Below are 24,689 nucleotides of genomic sequence, written 5' to 3'. Positions count from 1 at the left end.
CACTTTAATCGTCACTATGACCCAGAGACCTGACAGGAATGACTTATGGAAGGAAGAGTTCATCTGGGCTCACTGCTTCAGGGGATAGGATACTCCCAGCAAGGACTGCATGGTGGGGTTCACACAGCAGGAAAGTGTAGTAGATTCTCATGTGCTGATAGACCCAGGAAAAAAATGACAGCAGTCCCTATTTCTTCCAGCCAGGTCCCACATTCTAAAGGCTCTACAGCCTTCAAACTGCTAACTGGAGGGTCTTTAAAATTTAAGCCCTTGGGATTGTTTCAGATTTAAACCATAACATGTCTGTTCTGCTGGCCATGAGCCCTGATATCCAGAGAATTCTCTGTGCTGAGGTTGTAACTATGGCTTAACTCTTTTAAGACTATTTTTATATTTGAGTCTGACTTCTCCAACTTCAGGGTGTCTTACGACCTCTTAATTATATTACTTAGTATTCAATGATTATAGAAGTGATAAATTATTTTCACTATCAAAAAGTCAACTGTCAGTATTTTTATCCAGTGCAAACCATTGAGATTCTTCTCAGGTAGAAAGACTCGCTTCACCAAGCAACACCTTCCCTAAAAATAACCCACAAGAAGTTAAAAGCCCATATGGGTGACTCACATTTCCTCAGCAAGATCATAGATGGTTTGAAGTGAGCTACAGAGCCATCAGAGAGCCCTGGATATGGAAGAATACAAGACTCTCGCTATTGTCTTTTCAAAATATGCACAAGGGCCTCATCAGAGCCTGTCCCAGGAAATGCCCTGGGACTTGGCAGATATGAATTTGTATCTCAGTGTTATCTGTATACGTGAACACACTGTAGCATTCCTGTGATGATTTCTGAGGTCTTTCTTATTTCTATGGAGTTACATTATTCAAAAACTATCAATCATTTTGTGGTTAAAAATTCTTTGCTAAGCAGAGTATTCATTTAACCAGAGGGAACAAGAAAAGCAAGATGGATTAGAAAATAAACATGATTACAATTTGTTCAGTACTATAAAAGCTATCTGGGTAATTAAAATTAAGTAGAGTAATTAATCATTTATCTTGATTTTCTTCTTCAAACTGTATTTTGTGGCAAGCAAATAGCCACAGGGACAATTTTTTAAAAAGAAAAGCCATAGCTGGTAAGTGGATAGGAAATGATAGAGCGATAGCATCAGAGTGTAATCCTAATTGGTCATCATCAGATGAAGCCGTTAGATAGTTACGAAGGAAATTTACAATGGAGCAACTAGTTTCATAAGTGCTAAATCCAGAATTTGATATCAGCACTAGTGGGAGCAAGACTTCTTCCTATCTACCACCATAGCAATGCACAGCATTTCTTCAATATTCAGTACACTCTCCTGTGTACCACATTTATAAGTCAGCTTACCTACTACATACCCTGGAAAAGTGTGTTATACAGTAAAAATTGAATCATTGTGAAGTGTGATGGTGGTGGGGTGGTTTTACAGAAAAAAAAAAGTCCAATTCTAAAGGAGAAACATACTAAGTGTGAGCATGTTTGGAGTGAAGTGCCCCCAAACTTAGGATTTAGCTTCATAGTCTCTGGCAATCAGAGAGGAACATAAAGTCAAGAAGTTAAGTTGATGTGGTAAGGCGCAATCATTTTTGAACCAAGGTGGCAGACAGGTGGGAGCTGATGTTGCGTTTTCTTCACTTTTCTGCTTGTTCAAAGGTTTTCGCTAGGTTAAACACACTTCCAGGAGGTCATTTAAAAAAAAAAAACTAATTTAACACTCCCCCAAGCAGATCCAGGGACGAGAGGAACACTATGATTTAAGTTAGCTAAACATTTGTAGACTCATTAGTATCTTTATCTAATGTAGAATAAATTATAAATACATTTCTCTACAGAGAAAGCTACTGTAGAGAGCTGAGGACCTGGCTCTTCTCAGGATCTGCAGCCCAACCATATAGGTTTACCTGCCCATGGTATTATCCTACTTTTGGGACCAAGCCTGCCTGAAAGGACACCCACTTGTCTCTGCCTACATGGGAACAAGATCACATCAATGACTCAGAATTTGTTTGTATCCAAGAGTCACCACAGGGGCAGGGCCATCAGACCAGGAATCGTCATCAAGCTCTCAGTAGAGTCTGGAATCTGACAGTGTACAGCCTTTAGCTACTGTGTGGAGCTGGGCTGGCGCTGTCCGCAGTGCTGAACGATCTCCTCCTCTTGCAGGGTTTTGACAGGAATGAGAACAAACTGGATAACTGGGGGGTCAGGTTTTTGCACTGCAAAATATACACCAAGAAAGCCAAGAGAGTCCAGAGATGGACACAATAACTGTCTGGAGAAGAGGGTGTAGACATCTAGAGGGCTCAATCATGAGCTCAGCTGAGATTTATGGTCAGCTCCCCATTTCAATCAAGGCACAGAAGACCTTTAGCCCTGGAGGAAATTGAATATATGATGAAGGCATGAAATACAAGGAAGGATTTGAAAGTCCCAAAGAAAGACGTAATTAAATACAATTAAACTTATTAGTTCTCTGTTATATCACAGGTTAGCATCAAGGAAAAGTCAAGGCAGTGGAACTCACGGAGCTAAATGTCAAGCGTGCTGGCTGGTTTTATGTCAACTTGATACAAGATAGACTCACTTTAGAAGAGGAAAACTCAACTGAGAAAATGTTCCCAACAGACTGGGCTGAGGGCAAGGCCATGGTCCGTTTTCTTGATTGATGACTGATGTGGATGGGTCCAGTTCACTATGGGTGGCACCATTCCTTGGCTTGTGGTCTGTGTACTACTAGAGAACAGGCTCAACAAGCTCTGGGGAGCAAGACAGCAAGCATCACCTCTCTATGGGCTGGCTCTCCCTCAGTTCCTGCTTCCAAGTTCCTGCCTTGACTTCCTGCCCTTAACTCCTTAGGTGATAGACTGTGATGTAGAACTAAAGACAAAGTAAACTCCTTTCTCCCCAAGTTGCTCTTAGTCGTGGTGTTTTATCAAAATAGGGAACCACAATTAAGACAGTCATATAAAGAAGATCGAATTCAGTCACACATAAGCTATCTGTTTGGGGAGGGAATTCATGTACGGCTGGACAATAAGTTTCCATGAAAAGGTGAAGACATAAAGGCGCTTTCTAACCAGAGGTAAGGAATTCCAGTTATGGCAGGCTGTGTGCTCGGAGCCATGACACAAGGCAGATGTTCCTGTGGCTGGAATTACATGTCAAGTCCAGAGTGGGAAGCAAAGCCGTTCAATGCTGCTTACCAGCACTGGACTGTTTCCCCTTTACAAGCATAGAGAATGGCTCCTTTCTGTACCCCACTCCCACAAGACTCAAGTTCAGGGCTGTGGAGACCCAAGCTACAAAAGTTAATACCATTTTTAAGCACTATTACTGGGTCATCCATCCTTGTTGTGCTTAATGTGTAGCAGTTAGCTTCTCTGACACTGAGTGGAACTGCATCTGGTTGTCTGTGTTTTACTTTGTCCCCATGGACTTGACACTCTTTCCCTCAGCAGCAGGCCCTGATGAAAGACCCCAGGGAAGTCTTTGTTAAAGGGGAAGATCTTAGGCCCCTTCCTGTGTTCCTCTCTGCTTCTCTTGGATGCTCTGAGATAAGAAACTCTCCTTAGCCAGGTTCTTCCTCCATGATAATATGCCTCACTGCATTCCAGAAGCAAGGGAGCAGGTTGACCATGGACTAGAAGCTCTGACACTGACCCAGAATAAGTCTTCCCTCCCTTGCCTGATTATGTCAGATATTTGTCCCGGTGACAAGTGAGAAAGATGAGCTGCTAAGCACTGCACTTTGTCTGGACGAGGCTTCTACCTGGATATCTGATAGTAAAGCAAACAGATAGAGGATGCTTTCCTCCACCCCGCCAGTTTCCTTCCTGGCTCTCTGTCATGGAGACAGTCAAGGTGCAGAATTATGACTGGCAGGATGGACATGGTGGGTTAAAACAACACCAGAATTCTTACTGCTGACTGATTGCTGACTGCTAACTGACTGACTGCTGACTGCTAACAGATGACTGACTGCTGACTGACTGCTGACTGCTGACTGCTGACTGCTGACTGCTGACTGCTGACTGCTGACTGCTGACTGCTGACTGCTGACTGACTGACTGACTGACTGCTGGCTGGTTCGTTGGCTGTTCTGTGGTCCTGAGGTGGACATCCTAAGGCCTCTATGTTCTTTAGTTAACGTAGAGAGTCACTAACATGGTTTTGTAACACAACATCACAAAGCACATACAACACAACTAAATGTTTGTATTTCTTCCTACCTTACTGGGTCCCAGGACCACTAGGAACACATAGATGTTCAGGGCATGAATGACCCAATATATGCAAAAAAATATGACAATTGTGAAGTTATGTTATTGCTTTGAACAGCAGCTATTTTCTCTGTGTTACCTGAGTTTATTGTCATATGGGAATGCTTTGACTGTAACCCCTTGTTGAAACAAGTCAGTGACATAATTCCTCCTGGAAGTGCAAGCAGCTGCTGAGTTGGGGTTATCAGTGATTAGCTGCAGCAGGATTTGAAGAGGTAAAGTGAGGCAGTCTCAGGACAGCTCTGTGGGAGGTGAGGAAACAGCAGGAGGCAGGAGAGGGCCTTGAGCAGACAGCTTGTGGGAAGCTAGGTTTGACTCAGGACGCTGGAGATGCGTTGGAGGAAAACGGCCAGCATGGAGGTGGGTAAGTCTGAAAACGAACCTTCAACTCTGATATCAAACAGAAGCTGCAGGTACAAAGCCAGAGTAAAGAGAAGCCTGCAGAAAGCAAAGCAGCGGTCAAAGGCATCTGAAGGCCACGAATTCCATCACAACAATCGACAAAGTATCCCATAAGTGCCTTGCAGTTGAAAAGTAGAGTTCTCACTTGGCTTGTCTCCTGCTTAAATTTATAAGTGAATATGGCTACCTTCAGACTCAGTGTTGTAAGGGGAAAAGTATAATACTGATAGGAAATCCATGGGAAGTGGACTTGGTGAGCCTTCCTTCCTTCCTTCCTTCCTTCCTTCCTTCCTTCCTTCCTTCCTTCCTTCCTTCCTTCCTTCCTTCCTTCCTTTCTGTCTCCCTCCCTCTCTCCATCCCTCTTTCCCACTTCTCTCTTTCAGGTACAGAACCCAGGGCTTTGTGCATGCTAAGAAATTATGCTACATTTGAGCTACTGACCCAACCGAATCTGTTTTTTTCTTAAATTTTATGCCTGAATTAAGTAGGATCCATTCTCTGATATTGCAAAAGCAAGGAATCATTAATCTTCCATGGAGAAAGTGGAAGGAAAAAAGCCACAGATATAACAACTGCCTCGGAACACCAGCCCTCTAACTGATGGTATACCCAAGTGGTGCAATCATGGCTGAGCCACCTTCCTGCTGGCATAGGCAGAGTCTACTTATGGAGAGAGGTGGGGCCAGGGAACACTGTCCTAGGGAGGCTCTTTATCACCCTGGTCTCAGGCAGTAGCTACCTTTGTTGTCGTGCCAGACCCTCAGTTTGCAGAGGTGGCCCAGGCTCAGCATGTCAGAAAAGTTGAAGGTGTCTGTGTTGTTCCGCTCAAACTTGTTCCAGTTGGCTGACTGCTTCAGGGCCAGGGTCCCGCTGTCTCCATTTTCCCCAAAGATGATGATGAACACATTGGCATCCGTGCCTGCCCCTGGGAAATATACAAGGTGAGACTCTGGGGGCTGGCCGTTCTCCACAAATCCCTCTGCTCTGAGCTTATTCCCAGACCACTGAGGCACATGGTGCCAGAATTTAGAGTCAGTGAGACTTGGGGATAGACTCAGAAAGGACAGAAGTGGTCTGGGCCTCTTAGGTGTTGCAGGGAATCATGGAGTTGGCCTGGTCTAGCTGCTTTGAGAGGCATGCGTCCTAGGTTTTCAGGTTAGAGTCCATGGTTCCTTGGGGCCCTGTGTGACTTTCAGTTCTTGAGAAACTGAGGCAGTGAGGCATTTAAGCTGCCTTGTGATTTTCTGTGTTATCCAAAAGTCAACAAAATATATAGAAGCTTGACAGAACGATTAGACCCTGACATTAATCTTTTGTACCCTGTATAGCTTGCCAATGTCATTGTATCTGGCAACTACCATTGTATTGATCCTGGCAGCTATCATATTCTATTTCTCAGAAGAGTCTAAAGCTTGGGATAAACTTGTCTTGGGCTCAGTCCTGCTGAGAACCCTCATCCTGGTTAAGATTCATTTCTCATTGGCCATACCTTGGCCTGGTAAGTAAATGCCAATGCTTACAACACATCCAATTCTACCCCTCCCCTTCTCATTGCATGATGCAATTACCATTTGTCTAACCAAAATCAGGGTCACGTGAATGCTTGGCCCAGAAATGCACCTGTTCCTGGGTCCCTCTGTATGTATGTCCCTTCATACAGGCATTCGCCATGGTTGGGAGGCTAGAGCTCCTGGAAGGACTGTGAGTGGAGCTTCTTCGTGATGCACCTGTTACTACCAATGAACTTAATTCTCTGTCTGAGAGTATGCCATGAAGGAATAAATAGAGGACCGTCAAAGAATGTGGACACTGAGAACTTTGAACAATAAAGAAGAAGGTCCACTATGAGGTGAAAAGGGAGAGGGACACTCTAGAAATGAACTCTACCAGATTCACAGAGCCATCGCTTACTCCTGAGATTTCCTCCAGGGTGGCTGACCCTTTGGCAAACTTCTCTGTTAAAAGTGTAAGCTGTCATGACCAACAGGTCATCTATGGTGAATGTGAATGAGTCTGCCAAATTCTTTGTGATCCCTTCAGAGAGGCAGAAGTCTTGGCTAGGGGAGGGGATGTAGGAGGCATGTCCTCCTGGCTAGATGAGGGGTATCCCTCTCTTTGCTTAGAACTCTTTCTTCTGGGAATTCTGTCAGTTTGATGGCTCTGTTTGTCTTTCTGGATTTGACTTTGACATTTATCTGGGATGCCCCTGTAACTCTTGCTTCCATTTCTATGGGTAAGGCTCTCTGGAGCATCTGGGCCACATCTGTCTTGGCCTCACCTAATGGTGTGTTAGCGCCTCCAGAATGTCAGACTTATGGGGTCCCTGAAGTCCCATCTCTATCCTCAGTCCCTAGGACAGAGTCACATACAGATGACTATGAAGCACAGTGTGTCAAGGTACCCAGCACTGGGGTGAGAGGCAGAGAACAAAGACAGGACCAAGCAATGGCCATGTCCCTGAAACCATCCTCTCCAGTTCTCTGAGAGGACAGAGAAGAAACCAGTTTTGTCACTGTGAGAAAATACTTTGACCCCAAAGAGTGGAGATGATTTGTCTTTAGAAGGTTATGTGAAAAAATTCCCTAATCAGAAACTAGTTTCCACTCATGAGTTACCAGTGGAAGACAAGGGGAGAGGAGGCAGACCACAACCTACCCAAGATGTCACTGGTCTTCACCGAGACTGTGTAAGATGTCCACTCCATCATCTCCTCTCCATCAATGACTGCACATATTTCACACACCAGCATCTTCTTTCCCTTCTTTTGGGACAGCCAGTCTCCATAGTAGAACATGGTTAGGTCTCCTGTGTTCATGTTCTTCAACAGGATCTGGAGAGAGGCCGTGTAGAAATGTACTCTGAGATACCTGAGCGCCATTCCCTGAATCCCCGCCAGAGCTCCCTGATTCAGACTTGTGGATGTAGGTGAGGGCTCTGTTCATGTGCTCTGCTGAAAGTCCCATGCAACCTGGAAATTGGAAATTTATCTGAAAAGGCTTCCACAGGAAAGCAATAGAGAATGGTGTATAGAAAATGTTTGCTGAGTGAGCGACAGAAAACAAAATGAATCAGGCCATTGGCAGCCTGGGAGCAGGGCACTGACATTTGTCAGATGGCGTGGTTGCAACGTTGTTGGCTCAATGAAAGTGTGCAATGGCTACACAGGAAGGGCAGACTGGGGAGAATGAGGACAGATGGCCATGCATGGATGAGGGATAGGAAGACTATTTCAGACAAGCTTTCAGGACTTGTACTATAAATTAAGCCATGTTCTGCCAACCCCGAGTTGGATATATTAAAATTACCATCATCAAAGTCTTGGGGTATGACTTTATTTGAACTAGACGAGGTCACAGGTGGCCCTAAGCAAAGTAGCACGGGGAGATTTACACACGGGGACACGTGCACATGAGGAAAGTGCTGTGTGACAGCTGATGGGGCTTGAGCACAGCCAAGGTCAGATCCTATGCTGTCTTCAGAGGCACATGGCCTGCCAGCACCTTCATTCTCGCTCTTCTGCCTCATCCCTGAATTCTGGAGCTTTGTCACACAGCTGCAGGAATCTGCCTCACATTGTACAAGGGGGTGCCTGACACCAGAGCCAGCCCATTCAACTCTGGGGCATGCCCGTGGGATTGTTAGCTGTGTCATCTGTTTTCATGCAAACATAGTAAGCTGAGATGTACACTGGGAGCCTTCTGCTTTATAATGGTGAGTGACAGTGACTGCCCTCTGGTCCCCAGTGTCAGGGTCCTGAAAGGTCAGGTAGGTATACAAACAGTAATGAAGAATACAGTCACCTCCTTTCCTTGGGTAAAGCTGAGCCTGTGGCTGTGTGCAGTTTGTGGTGTGTTTTGTAGGCTGTGTGCTCAGAACAGGGAGGCAGAGGCAAAACAATGAGACTTCACCCTTCTGCTATTGTAAGTTTCTCACCATCCCCTGCTCAAGGATGCCTTCAGCCTGCCTGAGAACCTCAGGATGAGCCACAGCCTGACTGCTCAGGTGAACTCAGGCTCCTCCAGAGAGAAGGCAGGGAGGAACAGCTACCTAGCAGTGTAATTAAGGGGCACGGGAAGACCACCACCCAGCCAGTTCTCACTGCCTCAAGTCTGCTTCTCTGCGAATCCCACCACACCTCTTATCCCAGGTGATGCTCACCCCAAGCCTTCCCCATTCCAGGCTCTTCCCACTGTGCTGTGTTCTCTGGCAGTGACTCAGCTCTTACTAGACACAAGCAAAGCTTCACTCCCTGACCAATTCACACCGAAGCCTATGGTCAGGACAGCTTATACCCGAATAGCCTGGAGGAGAAGTAAGCAGGGACAGAAAAAGGGTGCCAAGCATGTTACCCTCTCCAGGAACCACTCTGGCCGGCTACCCATCCCATCAATTCGGATGCGCATCTTGGTGAAGGGGGCAATGTCCAGGATCTCCATGATGAAGGTGTCATTTTGTTCCCGCTCAAATCTGGGGGAGGGGCATGAAGAAGGGAAGTTGGTAAGCTAACCCTGGCCATACATCAGGCATTTCACTACTCAGCAATGGCAGTTCCCCAACTGCTCATCCTTGGCTCCCTGGGTGGGATCCTGAAAGACTGAGTTAAGCAGACTTGGCTGATAGATACAGTCCCTAACCAAGAACTACCAGCCTGGGTCCTAGTCCCATTTGCTGGTTCCCTACCTTTCTTCCTGGGACTAAGATTCCTCACTTGAAATCTGGGGAGAATGGCATCTACCCGCAATTTCACAAAGCTATCCTGGAGACCATAGATGGGAAACAAACTCTGAAGGTAAAAAGAGAAGCTTTAGTGACGTTCTATGAGGGTCAAGGGTAGGGCAGGTTGTATGCCGCCCAACAGTAGAAGACAGATTGACCTCATTTCTCTGCATGCAATTGTACAGCTCAGCACAGTGGCTCTGGATCAGTCCCTGTTCCCAGCAGTTGTGAAGTGGGAGAGAATGGAAGACAACATTGCTCTTGTGGCTTTCATTCTCCTGTCCAATGGCTGCATCATCTCAGAGATGCTCTATAGGGCCACCTGCACGATGCAACCTTCAGTCCTGAGTGGTTGCTCAACTGCTGACTGTTTCTATGACACTGCTGATGGGGCCCTGGGGTGGTGTAAGTGGTCCCAAAGAGATGACTCCAAGTGGCAATTGTTATAGTTCTTTGGGTACAAGACACACTTTTAAAAACAGACCACATCTGTGTGTGAGAGAGGGACTGTGAGCGCCACATGGCAAGAGCGAGGGCTTCCCTGTCTTGGAGACAGTGTTAACTCGTAGGATAGCTCTACTCTGACAACTTATAGATATGCATTTCATGGCCATTAGAGTTCTTTACAGGTGGGGAGCTTAGATGAGGAGAGAGAATGACGTGCTCCTGACTGGTCTACTGCAAGCATCTCCATAATGCCTATGTACATGTATGTGCATATGCATATGTGTACTGGCCTCCATCTTGGGCACTTGGCTTTACTTGGAATAAGTGTCTCCTTGCACAACCCCATGCTGTGTACAAGTGAAGCAAAGAAGAAAAGAACTGGCTTGGAGAGATGGCTCAGAGGCTAAGGGTACTGACTACTTTCCTAGGATACCACGGTTCCATTCACAGAGTCCACATGGCAGCTCATATCTATCTGTAACTCCAGTCTTAGGGTGTCCAATGCCCTCTTCTGGCCTCCATGGGGACTAGGCACCCAAGTGAGTGATACACAAATGTGCATGTAGATGAAGCACTCACATACATAAAATAAAAATAAGTAGCTTTTGGTTTTCTGATACAGGGTTTCTCTATGTAGTCCTGGCTGTCCTGGAACTGGCTCTGTGGACCAGGTTGACCTTGTACTCAGATCTGCCTGCCTCTGCCTTCAGAGTACTGAGACTAAAGGCATGCCTCACCACACCAAGCTGATAAATTTTTTTTAGAGGACAAAAAAAAATGCTATGGGTATTGGTACTTAAGGAATGCTTCCCAGAGGAGGGATATTTACTCTTGCTCTTGAACAAGAAAAGTGTTAGGAAAGAACAACAAATGGAAGGCAGCTAGGAGCCCTTATGGAGTACAGTGAGGGGAACAGCCAATGTGGCTGAGAACAGAGTTGGGTGGAGGTCGGGTGTGAGCAGGGTAAGGGGTCAGGCTCCCTCTGGGTACCTGGCCTTCTTCTTGTCCAGCTGCACCTCTTCTGTGCTCCCATTGATGCCATAGAGGGTCATGAAGATATTGGAGTCAGTGCCTCCACCGACCACATCACCAGTCCATACCGTCATTTCATAAAGCACCTGCCGTGAGAGGGGCGAGTTCCTGACCCCAGCCCTGCCCACCAAACCACTCAACACATCTCAGTGACCCTAGGGAGGAGAGACATGCTCTCCATGCCCTAAAGCTCTGAGTGGAATCTGGCACAGTTGGCTGCACAGGTCCGAGGAGGTGCACATGTCCGCCATGGTGACACAGCCAGGGAGTTTGGCAGAGACATTGCATATGTTGGGAGCCTGTCACATGTGCCCAAGTGAAGGTGGAACTGTGAACTCAGGAGCATCTAGGGATCCATCTAAATCCAGGTCTGCCTTCTGCTAGATTTTTACCTGGGACCAATGGCCCAGCTCTATCCTTAACTCCCTCTGTGAAGATATTACTTGTAGACTCATGAGATACCCAGGTGACTCACATACAGTTGCTGCTGGTGCTGGGCCTGCCATGTGTGTAGTAGAGCTATGGGAGCATATGGTATGGTACCATGTGTATGATAGCCATACAAGTACACAGTATGACACTGTTTATATGGTATGGTGCCAAGTATATTGTGTGGCACTGTGTGCACGGTAAGGCCAGACATGAGAGGATGCTTCAGTGGCCCTGAGTGCCCCCAACTTCCTGCCACAGATAGTTCACTCCTGATGTCTGTGAGCAGAGAATGCCCTGTTGGGGAGGGATTGAGGGGGGTTAAGAGTTCTGTCCCAAGCCACATAATAAAATGGGCAATTAATTACGTGTCTAGTTTCTAGACAGGTAATTTCTAGTTTCTACTTTAGGTTCGGATTGTGTTCACAAAGGATCAGATTCCATTTACCTGCAGGCCCTGAAGGGAGGGCAGAGCTTCCCCTCCCCCAGTCTCTGAGGTAAGGCCCCTTGGAGGCTCTTCTTAAGAGGTGGCCTTGTACGGAGGGGTCACCTATGTGCAGCATCCTGGGGTCCTGAGTTTTTAATTCATCCCTTCTTAACAGATACCCACAGACCAGCTAGTAGCTCTGTGAGTTGGGGTGACATGGAGAAATGGCAAAACTGCCACATTCTGTCTCACCCGAGCAACTGGCCAATCCTCATGGTCTTCAGGAAGCTTCGGACCATGAACTGTGTGTGTCACATGGTGATTGTTGTCATGCCCTGGTCACTGTTCCATACAGGAGATTGTGTATGTGGTCCCGGACTCTTCCCCCAGTCAGGACAGGGTTAGGAGTAGCCTGAGAGCTTGGCTCACAGTGGAGCACAGGACATCACCATGGAGAATGGCCAGGTAGGACTGGGGGAGTTACTGGCAACAGGCAGATACCTGTCCCTTTCTTGCTCTTATTCATACAGACATGAAAAATAGAAAAGTCAAAGTGAGGTTCCTGGTGACCTGAAGAGAGCAGCTTCTGAGGCCAGGCCCCTGTGTTCTCCGTGTCCCTCATTCCTTCTATGTACAGACACACGTCCTTTTACATAATTGGCATGTTTCCAAATGATAGAGGGAAGCAGGATTTCTGTCACTCTGGTTGACATCCTGGAGAGACACCAGTCCGAAGGGCCCTGCAGTTTGTACAGCGGCTAGCCTGTGCTCTTTGCTCTGTGAATAGCCCAATATAGACATGCATTTTCTCAGACTGAGCTGGGAGGAGCTGCAGTTGCACAGGGTATGGTGTGCTTCAGGGAGTGGCTCAAAGGCACACAGCGGCTGGGAAGTGGGTCAGGGCAGAGAAGCCCAGGATAAGCAGTAGGTTCACCCACACTATCCATCATCCACCAGCCACAGAGGGAGAAGTCTGCTGCAGAATGTCCCAACCTCTGACTCCCCTGCTGGGGAGGGGCAGGCACAGTCACAGTTTCCCATGAACGATCTTACAGCGCAGAGTACAGCCCTTCTTGCAGCTCCCATCACAGGACAGGCAGGGCTGCTTGGCCTTGACCTTGATAGGTGGCCTGATTGAATGGAACTGAGCTGCTGTTGGCTCCATAGCTCATGAAGGAGAAAGAGAAGTACAGGGTCAGGTGACCAGGAGGCCTCTGGATCACCAACTAGATGTTTGTCTTTGTACGAGCTGCCTTCTGCGTCCTGTCTGGCACTCGACTGACCTTTGAGATTATACAATTCATGTGACCCACTAGACATCAAGTGAAGCTCCTGCCTGCTTGGTTTTTCTAGATACAAGGGGTCTCATATAACCAGCACTGCTATACTGTGAGATCCAGAGGCCCTCAGTCTCTGGTGTCCTTTGCCCTGTTGCTATGCTGGGGGAGCAAAGAACATGCACATCTGGGCAGAGCAAAGATGGTGCACATCTGGACAATGATGGTGCACATCTGGACAATGATGGTGCACATCTGAACAGAGCAACAATGGTACACATCTGGGCAGAGCTGATACCATCTAAAGCTCTCTAGGGACAGTGAGTGATCTCATTACGTTTGGCCAAGACTGAGCACAGAACACACAATGAAGAGAAATGTGATTTGCGCATGGTGTAGGGCAAGACGAAGGCCCAGAGAGACCAGGAGACTTCTCGAATGTCACACAGAAGTGAACTAAAAGAGAACAGTCTCCTAGTTTGAGATAAGTAAGTCTAACCATCTTTCCAGGCTAGTTTCTGTCAGTATATAGTGATAACTCTCCTATCCTCTTCCCCTTCATCTTCCCTATGTCTTCCACTTGCAGGGCACATACATACCTTCTTCCCAATATTCACAACCATGGCATCCAGGAGGTCAAAGACTCGGGAGGTGACACCATCGCCTCGGTCCTTGGCAAGCCAACAGTTGCAGCGTAATGTGTACTTGGTACCCTGGGTAGGCACCGCCAAGCACAGCTCCTCCACCAGCCAGCAGCTCTCAGGGGAGGCTCCATCGTGGCCCAGCTGCGAGGCACAGCATCCCTGTGAGGATCTCGGCAGAGCTGAGACAAAAGCCTTCCCTCCTCAGTGTCCTCTCCCTGCCTTGCACTCTCACCCCCAGCCTTTCCTCTTAATATGCTCGACACTCGCTGGCCAGGGAACCTTCCACAGAGGAGAGGAGATCTCACAGGGGTAATCAAAACATGACCTTGGTGGGTCTGACCTCATCAGGTGAGCTCTTTAAAAGAGACCCTGGGTGTTAGGGATGGAAGAAGGCAGAGACATTTGAATCAAGAGACCTTGTCTCCTACTGGCCTGATTGAAGGACATGGACAGGTTTTGGTGAGTGCCATAGGCAGGGACTGACAGGAACTGAAGGCCTCGCTCCTACAACAGCAAAAGACTGGGTCTGGCCAACAGCTAGTAGGCTTGGAGAGGGACAGAGTCTCAAGAGAATATCACAGGCCTAGCTATACTTTGTGTTTACCTCAGGAGGCCTTGAGAAGTCCCAACCAGACTCCTGACCCAGGACAGCATGCACCTGAGTTGTTTTCAGTTACTAATTTGATGGTAACATGTTATACAAACATGAGAAAATGGGTACACAGGGTATCTATCTCTACTGAATGGGCAGAAGTGGGAACCTGAGGTAACCCCACCCACTGATGGTGGAAGCTGGAGATCTGATGATGGAGGCTGGAGATCTGCCTCTAACTCAGAGGGGCTCCAGGTCACTGTTCTGTCTGTCCACAGTTCCCCACCCTTATGTGTTGACCCGTTTTTGTTTTTGTTTTTTCACTCCTCGGGGAGAGTCAGCAGCATCATGGGAACCCAGGGCCAGCACCTCTATTTTCTTGATGATGCCCACATCTAAGCCACCAACGTAGAACTCCTCCACAGAGCCACAGCTGAAGCCCCGCTTCCCCTGGGGATAGTCCAGCCAGATGCGGTTGGTGCATTCATCGTCTTCCCCAATGAGCAAGACAAAGGCACGGCTATCAGTGGCTGCCTCCTTGTGTTTCCCGGTGGTCACTGACACGTAGTAAGGAATCACTGCAAGGGATCATGGGGGTTAACTTCACAACAGGCCAGCCGGGCAAAGGTATTGGGTTTGAAGAACTTGTAATGACCTTGGGAGGGCCCTCATGGGTGTTCTCCTTCCTTGCTTCTTTAGAGATCAAGTGCAAAAAAAGCCATCTAGATAGGCTGCAAGTTCATGGTGATGCCTGTCTACTCTACAGGGATGAGTTTGTAATGCCCAATGGAAGACTAAAGAGAGTATCCTTGTGTCCCTTGGAGTGTCAGACTTCTGAAAGCCTTCTTTGCCAGTTATCTTACTTGAATTTTTCTCTCCCAGGCAAGGAAGATTAAGAACAACATCTCACCAGGTCTGGGGGGTTCCATGCTCAAAACACTGACCACTGTTGAGAAGGGAGGTCTGGCAGAAAACAGAAACTGGGGACTACTGGTCAAAGTGTATCGTACCTGTATCTCAGCGGAGGGAAGTCCTCCGGGGCATCTATTTCTAAACCAAACTAGATTCGTTTGTTCAGCAAACAAGCTTGTTCAGGTCACGTAGCTTAGACTCTAGATGCTCAATAAAAATTCATTTTCCTTCTGATAGGTAAGCCAGTGAGTGCTGGGTGGGATTCGGGGGTAATTGTTTTAAGGGTCTGACTTTCCTGGAAGGAGTACCCTATTTGTTCAAACTGCTTGGGATGTGGATATGAGGGCGGGCACTTCAGCTCTCATCTTGGAAGGTTACCTTGGGTAGCCGTTAGGGTAGGAGCTTTATATAAGGTTTCTAGAGGGAACAGCTCTCTGGGCAGCCTGGAGCTGTTGAATTCGCTCTAGATGGACTTTGAAATTTTTATGCACTAGAAAAAATGCTGAAGTTGTTTAGGCCACGGTCTCCAGGTCACTGTCATTTGCAGTTAGGAATGAATAAGTCAAGAACCCTTCTCCTGGCCTGTCATCTCAGCTGACAGGAGTCAGTGCCCTGCTGTCAACGGCCTAGGTTATGCCATCTGTACCTCTCTGAAAGTGATTCAGAGCAGCCTCTCCTGGCTGGAGTCACCAGCACTGCACTCTGAGCCAGCAGCTGTTTAACTCGCCTGGGATCCCCACAGGTGATCGCAGGCCTCCGCTAAGGACAGCCACTTTGTGGGTCCTGTCACTTTTCACACACTGAGAAGGTGGCATGTGGACAGCGTGTCCATCTCTGTGACCCCATAGACCTACGTCATGCTGTCCTGGAGGGTGATGTCGAGCTGGTCACACTCTTAAATCTAGGAAGGTAGAACTTTCCCACGTCCGAAAAATGAACATAGAACTGCCTTGTCTCAGAAATATGATTGATGAAACGGATCTCTCAAGGACAGTGCTTCACGTGGAAGCAAACACAAAGGCCACCAGGCTGACGTATCCAAAACTGGTTTTAGTGTCAGAACCAGAAATGGATTGTAAGTCCCCAAATGAGCAGTTCTCTCCTGCACCAAGGAACATACTACTTTGGACTTTGGGTATCAGACACATGAGAGATTCCCACTGTTATCCCTGCTTTCTGTTGGGTTGTCCTAGGTACCCTGACTAGAACTCGTGTTCTGAGAGTCAGGGTGAGGGCAGAGTTTAGGACAATATCCTTCTGGTGGATTAAGGGGACCATCACTACACTTGATCCATTGCTTCATCTGTAGGTGGGCTTCTCTCTGCCTGCTTACTTCACTGTTGTAAGTGTAAACACCACAAAGCTCTAGGCCCGCTTCATCAGTAGCAGTGGGGCTATAGCAACGGCCTGTCTAAGAATAACTGAAAGCCCTTTTCCTGTGCCTGATTGCTTTCTAAAGAACCCTTGCTCTGCTTACCAGGGCCATCCTGAACATAGTCAACCATGGGTCCCGTCACCGTGTCGATGTCCACATCTGCCATCTTGGAACTCAGGGCGATCTCCCAGAAGTCAGCAGGGCTGCTGCAGTTGCTACTGCGGTCTCCAGTGTACTCCTGCAAGGAAAAGCGCAGCCCGGGCTCATTGCAATGCTGACATCTGCTCCAAGGATCTCCCTTGAGTGTAATCTCCCTTGAGTGTAAAGATGCCTACAGGCTGTGGCCGCATGGAGGGCCCAGTAGCCCCTGGTGGTACCTTCTCATAGAAGAGCCTCTCCAGCCGCCCGTCCTCCTTCTTCAGGGACAGCCAGCGCCCGCACAGGAAGAGAAACTCATCCTCGTTAGTGTCATTCCAGATCTCCACCTTCTCCACATACCAGTCGGCGCACCACTTGGTGTTGTCATGGCGGAGCTTGATCTTGTAGATGACACCCAGGTCAGCGGCCTCAATGATGAAGGTGTCAGCCTGGAGGGTCCAAATATGAAGGCTTGGCAGGGGACCTCACTTTAAGCCCTCGAACCCCATCTCCTAACTTCCTGGTTTGAATGGCCATCCCCAGCTGGAGGTCCCTTCTAGAACTCAATCCCAAAGATTAATGTTCATTGTCCAAGTTCAATATTTGCCTCCTCAATGGCCTTGCTGTACAGACTGCTCACGTAGGACACTGCTTCATGATCTCACGGGGTAAGGCTGCCTGTGCCTGGATCTCTCTTGGCATGAACCTATGGGTGTTTGGGAGAAAATGTCTCGTGAACAGTGTGAAATATTTGAAGGCTCTGTTCAGTGCGAATGAGGAATGCTGGCCCAGGTCTGTTGCTCAGAAGCTTCAGCCACTGAGCCGATTAAAGTCAAACTGAGCACACCCTCAACTTAACTGCCTCTATGTTAAAGGAGGATCTCAACATGTGGAGCAGGCCAGATCTCACAGAGGGAAATCAGAAGCCATCTGGGGCCTTGCCTCTTTTGGGGGCAGCGGAGTGATTTGGGGACAACATTCTCTGTTACAGAGATGAGCCAGCTCCAGCTCCATTTAAGTTACCTTGGTGTAGAAAGATTTCCCCTGAATTCCATTAAATGTCAAAGGTCAAATGAGATGTTTTAGACACTGCTGTGGCTTTTAGGTAAAAGGGGAAAACTCTATCACAGCAGCACTGTTTTGTACTTCTGTGGCACAGGAACCCAAGTACAAAGAAAACACCTAGAAAGGGGAAGAGGGTGTGGCTACCCTTTAAATGCTCTCAGTGGCCTGCTGGGGATGTGGTAGGCAGGCTGTGTAGGGCAGGTCCTGAAAGTCTGCAAATAACCATGGCAGATGCAGGTGATGGCCATGATCTGTGTGTCTGTCCCTGGGGGCATCAAGTTAAGGTAGTGTTCTATTAGCATTGGGTGGGCTGGTGGTACCGTCTGGAGACCTGGTTTGGTTCTATACACAGGCAGATGAGGAAGGGCTGATAGCTATGGAGAACTCTTATGGGGAGTCTCCCAGACCAGGCAACTCATTGGATGTAGGCAGGGAGAGGTTGCTGGTAAGAACAGAGGCATCAAAAATGACTCCTGACCCCCAGAGCAAGTGGCTAGAGAAACAGAGGCTTCCAAATCTTCAGCAATGGACTCAGGGATTCACGGTTAGTGATGAGGCCAGGTGTGGTTTCAGCTCTTGTGGAGAAACAAAACCAGAGGCTGCGCATGGTGGCCCATGCCTGAGGCAGGAGAACTGTCATGAGTTTCAGGCTAGCTCAAGGCACATAGTGAGTTCTGGGTCAGCCTAGGCCTATCTCCAAAGGCCCCAACAAAACAAAACAAAAAACCAAATGAACCAGCAAAAAACTCCAAACAACAAAACTAGTAGAAACAAAGAAAATGTGATAGGGCAGACTTCTTATAGCGGTGTGTGTGTGTGTGTGTGCTCTTAACTTAGAGAATAGGTGGTATCATTTTATATATATATATATATATATATATATATATATATATATATATATATAATCATTTATTCTCTGTATTTGTTGAACACCTATTATTTGCCAGACTCTGGCATGGACAAAAGTTTATCCACTAGCCACATGAGGCACACTACCATTACACCAATGCATTTTCCAGATATCAACAGTAGGCATCCATGGGAGGTGGGGCCTTAACGAGGCCCAGCATGGCCAGCAAACTAGGCTCAGTTGGGTATCTCACGCTTTAACTCAGCTGGCTTTCACAGTCACTCGAAACTATTTTATGAGACACAGAGATATTCAGTAAGTTGCCCAAGATTACATAACTAATTAGTATTAGAACCAGTGTCTAATTCAGGCAATCTGAGCCCAGTGTCTGGGTACAAAACATAACACATCCCTGGTCTAGAGCCAGGGACATCACAGGGATCCATTTTGGCTATCTAGTTTTCCAAAATGAAAAGAGCAAGATAAGTCCTCTTCTAAAGCACTCTACCTGGGCAGTGAACAGCTTCATCTCTTGTGCTCTGTGTGTGTGTGTGTGTGTGTGTGTGTGTGAGAGAGAGAGAGAGAGAGAGAGAGAGAGAGAGAGAGAGAGAGAGACAGAGACAGAGACAGAGACAGAGACAGAGACAGAGAGAGAGACAGAGAGACAGAGACAGACAGAAACAGACAGAAACAGACAGAGACAGACAGAAACAGACAGAAACAGACAGAGACAGACAGAGACAGACAGAAACAGACAGAGACAGACAGAAACAGACAGAGACAGACAGAAACAGACAGAGACAGACAGAAACAGACAGAGACAGACAGAAACAGACAGAGACAGAGAAACAGACAGAGACAGACAGAGACAGACAGAGACAGACAGAAACAGACAGAGACAGACAGAAACAGACAGAGACAGAGAAACAGACAGAGACAGACAGAGACAGACAGAGACAGACAGAAACAGACAGAGACAGAGAGAGGCTTGAAAATTATCTTCCCTGAAATGCTGATGCGTATTTCCTCTTTCTCAGTGCAGAAGTCTAACTGGGAATCATGTTGTTATTCCTGATTCAGAAGCAGTGAAGTTAAAGACTGATGGTCTCTATCCATATGATTAGTAAGAGTGATGGGACATGGGAGCCTTCTGAGGATCCAGCAGCCAGGTTGGGGCTCCTGGATCCCATGGGGTCACCAGGCATTACAGATCCACTTACCAGACACCTGCTACTGGTCCCACAGCTAATTCCCTCCTCCTCACCAGTGTCAGGTGGGTCAGTATAAAAGGGTCTGTCTGGCTGAGTTAGGCCCTTGGGACATGCTTGGATTCCTATGCACACATGGCCACTGGCAAGACAGCAGCAGGATCAATTCCATGGCCCTTCTCTTTGGTGATCCCCTGGCCTGTGGAGTTTCAGGTAGACTTAGGTACATGGAGAGGATGGAAAGGGACTGGGGATGGAGTAAAGGGTGGGGCAGCATACAGGGGAGAGAGGAGCTGTGCTGGGAGAGCCACACAGAAGGGAAGTTTTGGACCAACTTTGTCCTTCTTGTCAACCACAGCATATCAGAGCTAGAAGGGCTGCAAATGCTGGTTGGTTACATGCCTTTCAAGACTTTTTTATAGTCATAGACCTTAATAGAGAGCATGCAAGGCTCTCAATAGACAGGCAAGGTCAAGGTGAGTCTACATGTGAGTGAGGGTCCCCTCTGTTCCCCAGTATTATTTATATTGAGGGCCTCAGTTCTGCACAACACACTCCAGCCGATTTATATTGGCTCATCCTTGCGACAGGGAAACTAAAGTCAGCAAAGTTGAGTTAGACAAGGAACTGAAGGCATATCCAGGCTTTCAGGCCCCCAATCTAGTCTTTTTTTGGGCTATCCCCTGCCACTTTGTGGCCTCAATGTTCTCATGCATGAACAATCCACACCGAGCTGGCTTTCTGAAAAGCCCATTCCCATAATCTAGAGCTGGGGCCTAACTTCCACTCCACCCCACCCCACCCCATATTCAGGACCCAGAGATGTACATTGGCTAGAGAAGGAGACAATGTGAGCTTGCATAGGAAAAGCAATGTCAAAAGCCCGCAGGAGGATGCACCTTGCCCCACAGAATTCCAAAAGTGGTGGCATTCAGTGTGTCTCTCCTACCGTTCCTTTCTCAAACTTGTTGGTGCGGTTCTCTGACTTGCCAAGGTACCGTTCCCCTGTGTCCCCGAGGTCTCCGTAGATGGTGATGTAGACCTTGGCATCTGTCCCTGCCCCAGGAACATTCCCTGTGAAGATCTGCACCGAGTACAGCACAACTGCCCATCAAGTTGGACAGATGGACAGACAGACAGACAGGCAGACAGAGGGAAGAGAAGGGTGGAAGCTCATTAGATCAAGGGAGAGGGGTTGGTTGGCATACAAAGGTCTGGTCCAGGCCCTGAAGCCGCTGCATTTTTCTTCCACTGCTTGGCTATGCATGGTCGGCTGTACCCTGTGTGTGGGCTTCAGTCAGATGTCACCTCTCAGATCAGGACTCAGGAGGCTCTCAGAGAACCAAAAGATGGGGGCTTTGGGATTGCCCCTTAACCCATTGACCCATTCGAGTTAGTCCAAGGAGATTGCCCTAAGAATGTCTTCGCTATGACCACCAAGTCTTTATGCTGTGATCCTGGCAACGCAAAGCCTTGGGGTCCAGCTACACCAGTTCTTCTAACCGGATTGGCTGTGTGTGCAGTAGTTTTCAAATCATCATCATCCTTCCTCCTTTTGATGTGTTCTTCAGCCCAATGGTACCACTCACATTGCCCCAGTATCCCCAGGGAAACTTCCCCGCCCCCGGCCCCCCAACCACAGAGACTGAGAACTTCTCCTTTGTTCCCATGGTGCCTGGGAAGGGGCCGAGTACCAGGGTGACTAGTATATAAAGATCCTGAGTGTGGTCTTGGCTTTGCTCTGATGCTGTGACTCAGCAAGGAAGAATTAGACAGCTGCCTCCCCAGCCTCCAGCCCCGTGGACAAGCGAGTCCTTCTCGTGCTTCTACAGATGCTAGGAAGGCTTTGCCCCTTCCCTCCCTGTACCCCTTTGCCCTGGGAAGTCCAGGGGAAAAGGATGGAAAGGACGCTTTCAGAGTGGTGCTTGGAAGTCAGGTGGGGATTCCTGAGTGCTGTTCTTAGCCACCCAGAGAAGTGGCCTAAGTGTTGGGACAGACCCAGAGCGCAATGGCACTGCATGGCAGGGGATCTAGGGTGGCATGGTACCTATCCTGGACTAAGAGCCATTCCTGTGAACCCAGGGGAGGAACTTACAAGACTTAGAAGGAGATTCTTTTTCCTACAGTGACCAAGAAGAGCTTTGCTCCCAAGCCCTGGAAGTGGGCCCACAGCCACCGCTAGGTCAGTGTAACAAATCAGTGCACTGTGGACCACTTGTAACCACAGTTAGGGGCGTGTTCACACCCGTTATGGTTCCTGATGAGTCGGCTTTTCCTCTGGGTTCCACAGCACCATGCCTCTTTCTGGCTTTCGTGGATCCCTCATCTACACAGCCCATGGCTGCTGAACCTTTCAGCACCACCTTGACCCTTCTCTTCTCATTTTGCACAACCTACCTTTGTCTTCCTTGACCTCCTGAGTCTGTATCTTCAACCCAGGTCTCTGTGATTCAAATTTCCAACACCTGTCACCTAATGGCTACCTCCACTGGGACTAGGGCCTAGGATCACAAACTCATACAACTAAGTGGGACTTGGTTGCTTCTGTATCCTTTATCTTCTCCAAACCCTCCCTGACTTCATAGCTCATTCTCCATCACTCTCCAAAGTTGAGGAGAGTGGCTGTTTCATGAGACTTGATGGTTAGATGTGTGTCCCCTGATACAGCCGAGAATTGGGGGCCAGTCCATCCTACTCAGCTTGGCACAGCAGCAGCCGCCGGCAGCATATCATGGGCTTCAGTAACTGATAATGAAATTGTCTCAGTTGCTTAAAAGAGGCAGCATTACCCAAGTCTGTCGGGCCAACACCAACGTGGGGTAACATTAGCAGTCTTGTCACAGCTTAGACACAACAGTTGATGACTGGCCTCTCCCTGCCGTCCCCCCCCCCCCCACTCCTGGCAGCCTTGGAGCCTGTTGCACATGTGAAATGATCACAGGTGGGTGGGCCTGTCAGAAATGCCTCTTCTAGGCTCCCTTGTCCCAGACCTAGACGAATGATCTTCTAACACCCCCACTCCACCTCCTGCTGCTTTCTCTGGTCCTTTGGTAATTAAGAAAACCCGATTCAGCTTCTCGATGCTGAGCAAGGCGGGTATGCAGGAGCCAGCTATTTCTGGATCCTCCTCCCTCCTGTCCCACCCCGGCCACACAGCTTGTCAGGAAAGAGGTGTTTCCTTAGAAACCTCGGAGTGGGTTCTGTGGAGTACAGTTTATACAGAACATCCCAAGAGTGATGTTGAAAACAGCAGGCCCGGGTGTCCATCTGTGGTCCAAATAGAAAAAAAAATACATTTCCCTGACTGACAGCAAAGAAATTGTGAAGAAAGGAATGTGGGTAGAGAGAGATGACTCAGTTAAAGGAAAGCAGGGACTGCCACTGTTTTACATAAAGAGGAAAAAAGCATATCCATCCCTTGTCCTTTGACTCTCATGAGCAGAAAGATCTGTGTCCCACCCACACCAGCTTCATCTTGATTTTTACTGGAATCCTGGATTTTACTCCAGTTTTTCCAAAACTATAACACTGTAAGTTTGGGTTGGGTTTCAAGTTTTTGGAGCTTCTATGATCTGTGTAGACTTCCCTGTTGGCGGCAGGGCGGGGACCATGGGCATCTTCGCGGATTATCAGTGGTAGAAGCCTCTGTCACTGACACTGATTATCAAATCGTAAAGCTTACTTGATTACCAGAGCTGAGTGGCTGGTCAGTGCTATCCATGTGGTAAAGAAAGGGGACACATGTGCTGCACACATACAGGTATGTGCTGCGCATATACACACATGTGCCCACAGGGTAGTGAGAGGGAAAAGCCGGGGAGTGAAACTTTCATGCCGCAGGCACCGAAAGGACCTAAGTTAAGCAGACTATTTAAGGAGATAACCAGAGTTTGATGATGTCACTCAGACCAAAGGCAGGAAGAAGCAGGAGACGTGGGTGGTCAGGATGATTCAAGTCCTGCAGAGAAATAACAGCTATGGAGGACAGTGACTAGCAGATGCAGAAAACAAAACCCTGAGACTTTGGACAAACCCAGAGCCTGGACCTTACCCCGGAGATAGGCCTTGCCAGGAGACTCTACCTTGTTTTCCTTCTTAAAAACAAATCTTCTACAGAACAGGGTTTTGAACCAGGTGCTCATATGTTAGGCAAAAACTCTTCCCCCTGAGCTACGCTCCAGCCTAGATTGTCCAGCAAGAACAGAGAGGGTCATACCACACCCACTAGTGGCCAAATGAACTGAGCAGCAGAAAGCCAAGAGCAGGGTAATCCAGGCAGTGGGTGATCTGGGATGTATCATGCTGTAGAAGGAATTTGAGCACAAACAGGGAAACAGGCCAGAATCTGAAGACTGGCCCGCCATCTTCCAGATGTGTGAACTTGGCAAGTTATGTAACCTCTGTGAGCCTCCATTGCCCAGTGGATAGCATAGACCATTCCTCCTATGTGAGGAGGCTCAACCTGGCAGGGACGGGCACTCTGTGAGGAGGGCTGTGGTCCTGAAACTTTCTGTGCAGCAAAGGCCACTGCTCCTCCCCCTGCCCCAACACACACACACACACACACACACACACACACACACACACACACACACACACACTTACTGTCCAGAGGCTCCTCCACTTCCTTGTAGACTTGTCTTAAGGATCCATCTTTCATATACTTCTCAGTGAAGATGTCATAAGGGACCAGTTCTCGGATGGTCTTCTTGTCATCCTCAGAGGTGGCAAGCCATCGATCACAGGGGAAAGTCAAGGTTTCTGTGCCCTGGGGTGAGGAGGAAGGAGGACAATTGGTCTGTAAGGAGGGGACCACTCAGACCAGTGACTCCCCAGTGTGATGAAGCTCGGG

At 48.1% G+C, this 24,689-nt stretch overlaps 1 protein-coding gene across 3 annotated transcripts in view; it reads right to left on the bottom strand.

Annotated features, from left to right (window-relative positions):
• Loxhd1 (lipoxygenase homology PLAT domains 1) overlaps nucleotides 1–24,689 on the bottom strand; it is a 164,644-nt gene that overhangs the window by 20,515 nt on the left and 119,440 nt on the right. For 2 of the 3 annotated variants that reach the window (XM_085833449.1, XM_085833451.1), the window contains 10 exons: nucleotides 24,443–24,605; nucleotides 20,787–20,941; nucleotides 16,954–17,163; nucleotides 16,679–16,814; nucleotides 14,659–14,867; nucleotides 13,653–13,838; nucleotides 10,879–11,006; nucleotides 9,075–9,192; nucleotides 7,381–7,555; nucleotides 5,465–5,650 (listed from right to left, as the gene is read on the bottom strand). In XM_085833449.1, coding sequence (XP_085689575.1) covers nucleotides 5,465–5,650; nucleotides 7,381–7,555; nucleotides 9,075–9,192; nucleotides 10,879–11,006; nucleotides 13,653–13,838; nucleotides 14,659–14,867; nucleotides 16,679–16,814; nucleotides 16,954–17,163; nucleotides 20,787–20,941; nucleotides 24,443–24,605 — 1,666 coding nt within the window. The remainder of the gene's footprint in view (nucleotides 1–5,464; nucleotides 5,651–7,380; nucleotides 7,556–9,074; nucleotides 9,193–10,878; nucleotides 11,007–13,652; nucleotides 13,839–14,658; nucleotides 14,868–16,678; nucleotides 16,815–16,953; nucleotides 17,164–20,786; nucleotides 20,942–24,442; nucleotides 24,606–24,689) is intronic. The other variant, XM_085833450.1, reaches the window with a different exon arrangement.

The sequence above is a fragment of the Mus caroli genome, unplaced genomic scaffold (genome assembly GCF_978045245.1).
Source record: "Mus caroli unplaced genomic scaffold, Mus_caroli_1 scaffold_19, whole genome shotgun sequence".
Lineage (NCBI taxonomy): Eukaryota > Metazoa > Chordata > Mammalia > Rodentia > Muridae > Mus > Mus caroli.
Note: the sequence above shows the minus strand (reverse complement) of the source record. Positions and strands in the feature narration are given on the sequence as shown.